We start from the raw sequence: 13108 nt of genomic DNA, 5'->3' as shown, positions 1-13108 counted from the left end.
ATCAGCCAGCTGGGAAACTCTGCTGATTCCGAGGGACAGAACTTCAGGGTCCCCTTTGTGCTCTGATTCTTGCCCTGGTTATTCCTCTGCAGGCTTAGCTAAATCTCCTTATATCTTCTTTTATAAATTGTATGCCTCATTTGAACCATCTGGGAGTTTCTTGCTTCCATTCCCTGTTCTTTGGGGAGTCTTTAGAATTTATTGTCTTGTTCTTTCTATTGAGGCTTTTGGTGTGTTTATTCCATTTCCCTTTTGTCTTTGAGCTTCACCAATGGTTTAACCTCTTGGGTTCTGGGTTTAAGGCACATGCCAGGGCACACTATGGGGCATAGGTGCAAACTAACAGCTTTGTAGTCCACTCCCTTTCACAGGATGGTGAAATACTTTCAGATCATGCCAGAGGAGGACTATGTAAAGGATCTGGGATTGTTTACCGAGGAGGAGATATTGGGATGGGGGGACAGGGCAGGGAGTAAAGGTATATTCAAGCATTCATTTGTTATTTGGAAGAAGAATTGGGCTTGTTCTGTTTAGCACCAGTGTGTAATGGGTGAAAAAATCCCATTTGCTTCCTTCCCCACCCCTTGACCACCTCTTCACCCTTCCATACCCTGCCCAGCCCTTAAAAAAAGGTCCTCTCCAGGGATTTGATAGAAAGAAATAGATTTATTCTCATGTACAAAGCAATCAGCCAACAGGACCATTTACAACATCTGCACAGAGCCCTACATAATCAGATACAAAAAAAGAGTCTCTCTAAAGGCAACTCAGAATAGATAAGGCAAATGAACCCATTCTCTCCCCACCCCCCCACCCCGAACCCTCCCTGCCCAGCTCTGCCCCAGCCCAAACAACACCCACTCAGAGACACTGACAGAGACAAGACAGAAAAAGAGAGAAACGGGATAGGGACAGGAGTGCCGAATCCTTGTTTCCTATGGCATCTCCCCAAGACCTTGGGCAGTGGCCAGAGGGGGAGGGGGAAGGGGGTGTATATGGCCTTCAGGATAGAGGAGAGTCCAGTCCCAGCTGTGGCTGAAGCCACAGATATGCAGCAAGGCCCAGAGGGGCTCAAGGACTGGGTCCCTCTCTCTGGATGGCTGCAAGAAAGGGATGGAGATCCCAAGCCTGAGAAGCTGATGATTTGTCCGGGGGATGGAAGTGGAGAGGGGTCAGAGGGCCCAGGGCTGCTGCTCACTGGCCGGGGCCTGTACTTAGAAGTCTAAGAAGTCCTGGTGTGATGGGGATGTGCCCTGGTCCCCGGGATCCACTAGGGCCTGTGGCTCTCTCTGGGAAAGTTGTCAAAGTGTGATGAGGCCTCACTCCTGGGTCTCCACAAGGCCACAGAAATGTGGCCATAACCTTGGAGGTCACCAAGTCCAGTCCTCTTCCCACCCACCACTACCTCATTTTATAGATAAGGAAGCATCTGCCTCTAAATCTACGATCCCATGATCCTATGAAACCCAGAGAGGCAAGGCCGGGCAGCCAGTCAATGATAGAATCCATCACTTCACTCCCCATCCAACGTCCTTCCCACTATTAGAAATCACATTGTCTCTCTGGCTGCTGCCCAGTTGAAAGCCCTTTGGAGGGGGAGCAGAGAGGAGAAGGAGGGCTCTCAATCCTCCACTCCAATTTGTACTAGCCATGACAAATTGCCTCCCTTGTTTTCCCTGGGCAGTGGGGAATGGGCTGGCTCTGCTTTCACACCCTGAGCCTGGGGGGTGGAAGGAGCTACTGGCCTCCTCCTTGGGGATGGCTGGGCTTCTCCCCTGAACTTTGGGGCAGGGCGCAAGTTCAGAGAGCTGCCTTGGTAGAGCAGCGTCAGAGCTATCAAAAGACATGACTAAGGATGAGTGGAGGAGGAGGTCTGAGACCCCATACCCTGTCTTCACAAGAGGAAGTATGGTGCCCTGGAAACTCAGAGTCAGGAGAAATCTGGGCTCAGATCCTCCCTCTGGTATTTACTTGCTGAGGAGCCCTGGGCAAGTCACTTAACTTTGATGGGCCTCAGTCTCTTCATCTATAGAAAGGGGATAATTGTACTTGCACTACCTGCCTCATAGGGTGGTGGTGCCGAAAGTGCTCTGTAACCCTCAGAGCACTAAGCTCTATAGCATTCGTGCTAGTCATCCCATGTATGGGACAAAGCATGGTACAGCAGAAAGAACCTGGACCTGAGAATCAGGGGACCTGGGTTCAAATCCCAATTCTGCCACTTAACCACCTTGTGACTTTTGGACAAGTTCCTTCCCCACTCTGAACCTCCGTTTCCTCTTCCATAAAATAAGGGAGCTGGACTGGAGGATCGGCTCCATCCTCCTGATTTTTCCCTGACACCTCCCAAGTCGATAATAAACTTGATTCCTTCCTCTTCTTTTCCTGACTCCTCACCCCTCCACCATGGCTCACTCAGCCCTTGCAAGGTCAGATCCGTAATGACCACAGCACTCCCTCTCAAATCCCCAGAGATCCAGGAGGGGCCCCAAGCCAATAGAACTAATCAGGTAATGTTTGGAGAAATCACCCAGGCTGCCCCGAGGGATAAGGTGAATTGTGAGTGAGTCTGGAGAAAGATCCAGCCAGAGGGGAAAATGGGATCCAAGACTCCCCCAGAGAGAGGGATACCAAGCGCTGATGCCATGTCGCCCCCAAGGTCCCCTCAGTTCCTGGCTGGGGGTGGGGGCAGAGGAGACGGCATCTAGAATATTTTAAATAAACATGATCGTCCAAGCCAGAAGCTAAGGACGAATTTTAAAAAGGGGTCTCTGGGTTGGGGGGGAAGGGGGAGGGGAGGCAGGAATGTCCTTTCTCTTGCTCCTCCCTTCCCTGCTCCCACAGGGAAGGGGAGAGTCTCACTCTTCCGCATCCAACTTGCAGCACCCATTGACCTTGTCACCATCATCACTCGGCTCCTGAATGTCATATTCCTCATCCAGGAAGTCCAGAGAGTTGTTGCTGGGCAGGCCTCGAATAGTGAACTTATGTGACACCTTGGTCCACTGTTCCCGATTGGTGGCCACTCGCTCATACAGTTCCGCAGCTCTGGGAAACAACTCCTGCAGCAGCCTGTGGGGCGGGGGATGAGGAGGATGGGGCTGAGCCAGGACCTTTGGAGAGCAGACACACCAAGGCCCAGGACCCAAGACCACACCCACCTCAAGGGAACACGGTTGCAGAGTGAGATCTAAGCTACATCCCCCACCGCCACCCTCAAACCTGCTCCCTCCTGACAAGCCATTCTCCATCACCTCACCTCGCCTCATGTCTGCATCCCATCAGCCTCTAGCTTCTGGCCCTTCTCTCCCAACATCTCCACACTCATCCCATTTTCTCTCCTCCCATGGGCCCCAACTAAGCCCAAGCGGCAGCCTCCTCATGGCCTGTCCTCCTCTACACTATTGCACAGCCGCCTCACTCATTACACACCAGCCCTTCCCCTCCTCAAGAACTTGCTGTGGCTCCCCCCAGCCCATGGGAGAGAGAGTCCTTAAAATCCTATCCCTAGAGCTGGGAGAGAGTTCAGAGTGCATCTAGTCCAATCCCCTCTTGCTTTACATATGAGGAAACAGGCCCAGAGAAGTTCGGTGACTTGTCCAGAGTCACACTGGCAGCAAACAGCAGAGGAAGCCCCAGTTCTTCTGACTCCAAATACTGTCCTCTTCCCACTGTCCCACACTCCCTTCCCCAACTTTTCAGTCACAGCCCTCTAGGCTGGTCTCAAACCTCATCTCCTCCTCCCAACCCATCTCCACACCTTATGGTCCATCAATTCAAGGAGAAAGAGATGATTTATCCTTTCCTAAACATCAATCAAACTTTCCAGCCTCCACACCTTTGTTCATGTCATATCCCCATGCCTGGACTATGCTCCCCTTCTCCATCACCTCTTGCTGAAATCTCACCTGACCATCTGCAAAACTCAGGTTAAGTGTGACCCGTGTGATCTATGAAGCTTCCCCCATCACTACTACCCCTGAACAGAAGTGATCCTTTCCTCCTCTTTGTTCCTCACATCCACGCATCTGCATTCTTGGACTCTCCTATCCCTGCCTGCCTGGTATTACAATTATGTGTACATATCTTAACTCCCTTTCCCCAACCTCCCAATACTAGACTGAGCTCCTTAACTATAGGAATAACTCTCTCTCTCCCTCTCTCCCTCTCTTTCCCCCTCTCCCTCTCTCCTTCTCTCTCCTTCTCTCCTTCTCTCTCCCTCGCTCTCTCTTCTCTCCCTCCCTCCCCATCATTGTAGCCCAGCACAATGACTGAAGTGTGCCAAATTGAATCCAATTGAACTGCTGCTTCCCAGCCCTCTCAGTAGCGTTGGGTACAGGGAGGCAAGGCTGCTATGCGCACTCACTTGTAGATTGGCATGGCAATGTGCTCCATGAAGCTGATCTGGAGCTCAGGGATATAAGCCTTCTCTCGGTCCATCATCTCCATGGGCCGGTTACCCATGGCCTTCTCCTGGGAAAGACACAACCAGCACCAGCTCTGTCCCAGGTCCCTACTACACCCCCATATCTTAGAATGGCTACCCCAATCAAAACTCAGTTTGGGGAGACCAGAAACTTCCCACAGGTCAGGTCAGGCCAGGCCTGGCCTGCCCCTCACTGAAGGCTGGCATGTGCCATTTTCTCTTTCTAGGGATTCTGGGGATTCCCTACGGGCAGACATCCTGACTTCCCCTCAGGCTAGGAGCTCCCTAAAGATACTAGCCATGTTCTCCCCACCTCAAACCACAGGATCCCTGGGAGGGGGAGCCCTTTCCCCCCCTAAGAATGGGAGCCTCATGAGGACAGGGCATTTCTTTCCTATTGCCCCCTTCCTGGTCCTCAGCCACCTTCCACCAAACACAAAGAGTTCCCCCTAACTGAGTAGGGGAAGCAGAGCCTACTCTGACCAGCCTCCCTCCTCCCCATGGCTGCCCAAGAGTCCTAGAACTCTGGCCCTAACCATGGCGGGGTTAGGTTGGGAACTGAGGATACTCCCAGCTCCTGTCAGCCACTTGACCCATGCATGAGGTGGGAGGACACACATACCAGGTCTCCCTGTGAGAAGAACTCCTTGTAGATCAGCTCCTGAAAGTATAATGCAGACCCATAAGCTCCCAAATGTTCTTGATTCCCCTGCTCCCCAAGAAGCTGATTCAGGGACCAAGTTGGGCCCCTTACTCTGATCTCAGGGTCCCTCCTGACAACACCAATGTGTGATCCCTTCAGAATAAGGGGGACTGATGGGATTGGAAAACCCTTTGAGTCCCTGGGAATCAGGAGGAGACAAGTTCCAGCTCTGCCCCTTAAATTATGATCCTGGACAAGTCATTTTTGTGTCTGTTTCCTTCTCAGTAAAATTAGAAAATTGACCTCTATGATCGTAAGATTTTGGCCTGGAAAGGATGTTAGAGTACTCTGATAACACAACAGCCAAGTAGGATTCATGGACTCGTGATGAAGCATGCCTTGGGTCAAGGGTCACACTGTCATGTCAACCAACATACGAGGACGCCCATCAGTAGTGACCATGGGAGAAGATCACTTCTCACCTTCTAAAAGAGAAGAAGGAGAGGCACTCAGTATACAGATCGTAATGTGGTCAATGCAGGGATTTGTTTTGCTTGACAATGCATGCTTGTTACAAAGATTTTGTTTTTCTTTTTTCCTAATTGTGGGTGGGGAGATGAGAGGAAGATAAAATAGATTTCTTGCTAATTGAAACAAAAATTAAAAAAATTTAAGGACCTTAGAGATCATCTAGTCCAAGCCCTTATTCCAAAGAGGCAAAACATGCTAACAATAAAGGGGAAATGACTCACCTAAAATCACACAGGCAAAATCTCACCTTCTACAAGAAACCTTTACTGATCCCCCTTGATTTCTGTGGCTTCCCTCTGCTGATTATCTCTACTTTATCATACGTGTGTGTAATATATACAGATATGTGTGTACATATATACACATACATGTGTGTATGGACATGGATACATGTGCACATGCTATCATTTTTAAGCCCTGTCTGACTCTTTGTGACCCCATTTGGGGTTTTCTTGGCAAAGATACTAGAGTGGTTTGCCATTTCCTTCTCCAGCTCATTTTACAGATGGGGAAACTGAGGCAAACAGGGTTAAGTGACTTGCTCAGAGTCACACAGCTAGGAAGTGTCTGAGGCCAGATTTGAACTCAGCAAGATGAGTCTTCCTGACTCCAGGCCCAGCACTCTATCCACTGTACCACCTGTGTCCATATACACAAATATAAGCATATATGTATATATGCGTGCACATATATACATGTGTGTATATGCACACACATATGCATATATACTTATATACATGTGTGTGTATACACATATGTACCCCCTGCCTAGTTTGCATGTTGCCTCTCCCATTAGACTGAGAGTGTAGCAAGAACAAGGATGATTTTCGCCTTTCTTTGTATCTCCAGCACTCATCACAGTGCTTGGCTCATGGCTGGCACTTGATAAATGTTTATTGACTCTCTGACCTAACTAGTGAATAGCAGAACTGGGATTTGAACCCAGGTCTGTCCAAATTCAATGCCAAAAATCCCTTTAAGTTCTGACATTCTGCTCTGGGATTTATTCATCCCCGTTTCCTGCCCCACCACAGTTTGCTCATCCTGAGCATGCCTTCCTCCCTCTTCTCTGCTGATGTCTCTCCTATCAATATATCAATAATCAAGGCTTAGCCCAGGTGCCCCCCTCCCATGAAGTCTTCTTTGATCTCTAGCCATATAAGTGACCTCACCCTCGCTGAACACCATCTGGTATTACATCTGTCTGATTCTCTGTCAAGGCTGGCGCTCTCCAAGCCTGGAGGTCATCTCTTACCAGTCTGCCTTCCCCATATCACAGCACAGCCTGTGGCCCTGCCCATAGGAGGCAGTGAACAGGTCTTTTTGTTTTGTAACAGAAGTGATCTCCCGTGTTCACTGCTGACGGGATTCCTGATATGTTGATTGACAGGACAGTGTGACCCCTGCCCCAGTCCCAGCTTCACTTGCAGAAATTTACCCATCCTTCATGGCCCCACTCAGATGCTCCGTCCTCCCTGAAGATCCCCCAGCGCTGAGGGCTGAGCCATCTGCCTAAGGTCGCTCCTCAGGGCCCGGGTCCTGAGCTGCTGCAAGATGCAGACAGTACTGCCTGCAGGGAAAGGGGGAGAGGGGCACTCACTGCAATCTTCCGCGTGGTCTTCCAGCCCTTGGTCTGGTCTGAGAGGTCACAGGAGGTCATGAGCAGGCAGAGCAGAAGGCTGTGGTGTTGTTTATTCTTTGGGTCATAACCCACTGCAGGTAGGAAACGGGAGAGAGACAGTATTGGGGCACACACAGAGAGGAGGCATGACACCCCCAAAAAATATTAAAATAAAATATTAAACCTCTGGACTTCTCCTCTTTCTTATAAGGGATCACTTCTGTAGACATGAGAGTGATGCTGATGCCTGGTGGTCATAGACTAGTATTGCACCCTTACATACATATCCCCATCCCAGCCTCAAAGGGCCTGTTCCTGCTGAACCAGGCAAGCACAGGTTATGACAGGTCTTAGCAAGCTGGGAAGCCTTCCAGGACTGAGCCTTAGATGAACTGTGGGGTTTGTCTGTCATTCCAGGACTTAGCACCAGGGAGATGGACAGGAGGAGATGCTTCTGCTCATAACAACTCATGGAATTTGTCTGCTAAGGAGACAGTAAGGGGAGGTTCAGCATTCATGGAAATGTAGAATACCCATTGATTCAAATTATGGACTATGGATGTATGTGAGGATTTAGAGTTGGAATAGACCTTCGAAGCCATCTAGCCCCACTCCCTCATTATACAGATGAGGAAACTGAAGCCCAGAGGTGTCAAGTGACCTGCCCAAGGTCACACAAGTAATAAGTGTCAGAGGCGGAATTTGAAATCAGTCTTCTGATTCCAAATCCATCACTCTTTCCACTATACCACATTGCTTCTGGGTGATTAGAACTGGCCCATTCCCTTTTTGCACCTTAGGGGGCAGAGATACAATTAGCTCTCTCTCACCTGAAGGATGACCCAGTACTGTGGGTGGAGGACAAAGCCATCAGGATTGGCCAAGAGTGTATGCTCTAGGGAGCCAGAGGAAGGTGAGCCCTAACACTGCCTTAAATGAGCTCTGGGGGGAAGTCAACATTTGCATTTGGTCAAAGTGGGCCTATGAAATAAAAAGACCTGGGTTCAAATCCCACCTCTGACATTTACCACCTGTGTGACCATTAATGTGTGACGCATTAACTTATCCTCCCTAAATCTCATAGACTCATCTGTAAAATGAGAGGGTTGGACCCTGAGATCCCCACTCCAGATCGATGTGTAGGACTCTGTGGGGGGGGGGCTTCTGATGCATGCACTTCTAGCACATCATTCCTAAATCTTTCTATCTCTCTGTTCTTTTTTTTCTTTGTAAATCAAGCCAAGAAAATACTCAACTATGGAGTGTGCAGAGGCAAGGGAAAAGAGGGAGAGGGGAGCAGATGATGGCACACCAGGATGTCCAGTTAGGTGACCATATCCAGAGAGAGGGGAAGGTGATTAGGGCCTGGGTGGAGTAAATCTAGGAAGCCAAACAGGCTCAGGACCAGTCTTGAGGTGCAAGGGGAACCTAGAGTTGGGATTCAGAGACCAGCGGTCTTTAGAAAGTAGTGAAAAATGAAAGCTCTGGAGCAGAAGGCAAATGTCCCTTGGATAAGCACTAAAAATTGGTGTCCCAGGATGCTGATCCCTGATGGGACCTGAAACCCAAAAGCACATCTGTTACAAAGGGTTCTTCCTCCTTACCTACTCTCTCCAGGCCAACAGGATGGTAGTAGCTTCCAAATCATCAGTTTCTCCTCCACCCCACCTATCACCTCTACCTCTAATATCCACAGGGCCTCTAAGGAGTACAAAGGAAGGGTGGGAAGCGCCCCTAGCTTCTGGGTCTCTGACAGGTATACCTTCAGCCATCTTCTGAAGGTCTTTGAAGATGCGCAGATGGTGGGCTAGGTCAGTAGCCAAGATAATGTCTCTCATCAGATCCAGCATCCGCTGGTAGTCCTGTGGGAACCAGGAGATGGGCACAATGTCACAGCCTAGCTCCCTCAGGGCCCCCAGATCTTCCACCCCTCAGATTCCTATGCCCCAAACCCTGATGCTGCCTTACTCACCTCCCCCCATCCCCACTCTGGTTTGTCCCATCCTCTTCCCCCAAACCCTAGGACACCGAATATCACACACACAACTCTCTCTCTCTCTCTCTCTCTCTCTCTCTCTCTCTCTCTCTCTCTCTCTCTCTCTCACACACACACACACACACACACACGGCCCAAGACTGAATATCTCTCACCTTGCGGGAGAAGTGATCAAAGATGTTGCAACCTTGGGTGTTGAGGATGGCAATCGCCTGAGCAAAGTGGTGTCTCTGTGGGGAAAAGAGGAGGTAGGGATGGGGCCCTGTGCAAGTACCTATCTGGATGCTTTTGCCCCACTGTCCCCACTCCCAAGAAGGGATGCTGAGACCCACAATAGACAAAGAAACATGGGCTGTTAGCACTGGGTTGGTCTGGTTGATGAGTTAACTGGGAAGATGAGGTTTGAGGAATAATGGAGAAGAAAAAGAAAAAATCAGACTGACCCCCAGGCTCTCTGTGGGTGTTACGTCAGCCCAGGGGAACTATGGGTATAGAAAGGGAAGAAATAAGAGTGTATGGGAGAAGGAGCTCTGAAGAAGATCTGAGTTCAAGTCCTGACCCTCCCACTTCTAATTTGTATGACTGGATAATGAGAAGCTGTCCCCATTTGTGATTCAAGGAAGAGTCTCACCCCTGGAAATAAATGTGTCTCTTTCACTCCCTCAGTGATTTCTCAGAATCCCTGAGCTACAAGGAACATTTGTTAACTATTTCCTCCACACTCTGGAGTGTGAGTGGAGGTCCCCCTTCTGAAATCTGCCGATGACATTTCCTATCTGTGGGACCTTGACAAATCACCTCACTCCCTCAGCTTCAATTTACTTACCTGTAGAATGAAGGGGTTGGGCTCTGGACCTCTGAGGCCCCTTCCAGCTGTAGCCCTATGAGCCTATGATTAATCACAAGTGGTCATCTGATCGCTCCTTCAAGCCCTTTAGAGTTTGAGAATCCCCTCCCTCCCAAGGCAGCCTATTCCAACCCCTTCATCATACCCATGGGGAAGGTGAGGCACAGAGAGGTTAAGGGTCGCACAGTTTGAAAATTCTAGGCCTGACCCAGCTCCCCACCCTCTGCAAGCTGCCTGACACGGAGTACAAGCTTTTTTCCACCACATTATACTGCCTTCCATCTATTCCGACTTCCTCTCCACTGTTAAGAGGTGGAATGAACTTCTAGGGGTCACCTATACTTCATAAAGTTTTCTGAGTTCCTTTCGGCCTGAAACCAACTCTGGGACAGTCACACAGCATACGGGAAAAAGCACTGTATTCAAGTCCTGACTGACACTTTCTAGGCAACCTTGGGTAGGTCCACTGCTGCCCTCTAAGTCCCAAGTCTGTGTCTTTACTGGAGAAAGAAGGTGGGAAAGGGAGAGGAAGGAGAGGGGGGAAAGGTAAGAAGTCATTGGGAAGAGACATTTTAAAAAAGAAGGAAAAATATCGATAAAACATTTTTGTTTTGTTTTAGGAGATAATCTGAGTTAAGTGATTTGCCCAGGGTCACACTGCTAGTAAGTGTCTAAGGTCAATTTTGAACTCAGGTCCTCCTGATTCCAGGGCTGACATGCTCTCCACTGCGCCACCTAGCTGCCCCAATAAAACATGTTTTAAAAGAAAAGGGCATTGGACTCTCAGGTCCCGTCTGGCTCTAAAATCGTCTTATAATGTTCTCGAAATCTATTTCCCAGTGAGATATGAATGAGGCGTATTCTGTAAACCCTCTCTATGGGTGCTGAGTTGGTTGGGGGTAGAGGTATGAGGGAGGAGAAGGGGAAGATGGGGGTGAGGTATGGAGAACCAACCTATGGCTCTTTTGAGCTAGCTGGGAAGAACAGAGAGAAAGAGGAAAGGCCAGTCTCCCTGGAGCTGTATGCCAGCTCAGAGGAGTAGTCTGTGGGGACAGGCAGGAAACAAGCAGCATGTGGGAGGGGAAGGGGCTTGGTCTTGGAAGCAGAAGATCTGGGGTGGAATTCTGGTCCTCCCACTGCCTATCTGTGAGACTCTGGATAAGACACTTTCATTCTCTGGGTTTGTTTCCTCGTTTCTAACACGGGGATGATACTACTTGCATCACCTACCTCACAGAGCTGTTGGGAGGAAAGCAACTAGTAAGTGAGTCATTTTTGTAATTATTACCTCCATGACGGAGCCTTCAGAGCTGTACAACGCGGCCAGCACGGATTTCTGAAAAAGTCCCCAGGGGATCCGGCTGTCAGCTCCACCCCTGGAGCATCCAGATTTCTACCCCATACCTCCCGGGGCAAGCCTTTTCCCGAGTTACTCACCCGACTCCAGAAATGTTCCTCCCACACCTCACCCTCTCTGAGTCCCTGAGTTGGACCAGTCCTCCTTCCCCCTACCCTCCTCCCACATCCGGCACCCCCTCCTCCAGGAAGCCTGTCCTGATCAATTCCATTCCATGACTGGTTGGAGAGAGCTGAAGCGTCCCCTCCCACTCCTCATGGGAAGGGCCAGAGGCTCACCGAAGCCACCTGGAAGGAGTTGTTGGTGCCTCTGTGGTCCAGGTCATGGCACATACAGGAGACGAACAAGGCAAAGATCTCGATGTCACTGAGGGAGGAGATGAGAGCCTCAGAGGGAAGCTGGTCCAGCCTCCTGCTGCCCCTCCCACTCTCTAAGGAAAGGGGAAGGCGAGGGCCGAGGGAGGGAATACCTCCAAACTGCAGAGACAGCCCAAGTCAGTGGACAGAGCCCTGGACAAGCCCCTTCCTTGGTCCTCCAAGTCCCAACTGCTCCAGGACCTGCCTTCTCCAGGAAGTCTGCCCTGATCCCTCCAGCTGAGACAGTTTTCTCACCTCACACCTGTCACAGCCCATGGCCAGGCCCTCACCTGTATCATAGTTATTTGTGCACTTGACTTTCCTATTAGATTGTAAACTCTCTTGAGCAGGGTCTGGATTGAAGCTATCTTTCATTCCCAGCATCTTTGCCATCACTTTCTTAAGTCTAGACAAGAGATGTCAAATTCAAATGGAAACAGTGGCTGCTAGTCCCTACAGAAGGACCCTGCAGGCCACAGACTGACTTAGTTTTATTGTATTTTTATTTATTTTGTTAAATACTTCCCGATTGCATTTTAATCTGGTTCTAGCCTGCCACATGTTTGACACCTGTGGCCTAGACAATCAACAAAATGCTAAATGGAGAGCTGATTTGTGGCTTTGCTGATTTCCAAGGTGGGAATGCTCACGGTGAAAAATGAACAGCTGAGTGGGAGGGGAGGCGCTGACTCTGGCACACCCCTGCCGCTAACTCTGACCTTTGGAGAGTGTTCCTCATCTGTAAAATGGCAGAACAGAACCAGATCATCTCTAACTCAACTGCCCTCCGGCTCAAGCAGAGGGTGAGTCAGAGGGTTAGGGCTCCAGCCCAGGCTCTGCTCCTCACTCTCTCCATGACCCTGGATAGGTTCTTTCCCCTCTCCGGGCCTCAGTCCCCTCAACTCCCTCCAGTGCAGCTGAATGAGGGATCCCTGGGAGAGGAGTCTATGGCGCTGGGGGCTGGGACCACTCACTCCAGATATTTGGACAGCTCCAGGTTCTTACAGAGCAGGTAGCAAAAGTGGGAGACGGAGAAGGCGTGCATCCAGTTATGATAGGGGGGGTCTCGGTAGCCCTTCTTCACCATCAGGCAGAACCTATACAGGAGCTGGGCGTCAGGAGGGGACTCAGCACTTTTCACCCATCTCGAGGAAACTCTCCGAGGTTGTCCCTGCCCTGTTCCCATCCTGCCCTCAGTTCATGGACTCCCCGAGGGCAGCAAGTGTGTCACACACACACACACACACACACACACACACACACTAGGGGCTTTTAAGGACAGGAGATGCACCCCACATACACTGGGGGCTCCCAAGGACAGGGGACACACC

At 50.1% G+C, this 13108-nt stretch overlaps 1 protein-coding gene across 2 annotated transcripts in view; it reads right to left on the bottom strand.

Annotated features, from left to right (window-relative positions):
* Positions 1-834: 834 nt before the first annotated feature.
* The window catches only part of PDE2A (phosphodiesterase 2A), a 117632-nt gene continuing 105358 nt past the window's right edge, over positions 835-13108 (bottom strand). The window contains exons 22-30 of one of the 2 annotated variants that reach the window (XM_027848274.1): positions 12752-12874; positions 11700-11787; positions 11353-11400; positions 9373-9447; positions 8984-9083; positions 7201-7313; positions 5049-5087; positions 4367-4473; positions 835-3072 (exon numbers count right to left, since the gene is read on the bottom strand). In XM_027848274.1, the coding sequence (XP_027704075.1) occupies positions 2859-3072; positions 4367-4473; positions 5049-5087; positions 7201-7313; positions 8984-9083; positions 9373-9447; positions 11353-11400; positions 11700-11787; positions 12752-12874 (907 nt within the window). In that variant the 3' untranslated portion in view covers positions 835-2858. Of the gene's footprint in view, positions 3073-4366; positions 4474-5048; positions 5088-5139; positions 5555-7200; positions 7314-8983; positions 9084-9372; positions 9448-11352; positions 11401-11699; positions 11788-12751; positions 12875-13108 lie in introns of those variants that run through there. The other variant, XM_027848275.1, reaches the window with a different exon arrangement.

This window comes from Vombatus ursinus, unplaced genomic scaffold (genome assembly GCF_900497805.2).
Source record: "Vombatus ursinus unplaced genomic scaffold, bare-nosed wombat genome assembly UNPS02005659.1, whole genome shotgun sequence".
Lineage (NCBI taxonomy): Eukaryota > Metazoa > Chordata > Mammalia > Diprotodontia > Vombatidae > Vombatus > Vombatus ursinus.
Note: the sequence above shows the minus strand (reverse complement) of the source record. Positions and strands in the feature narration are given on the sequence as shown.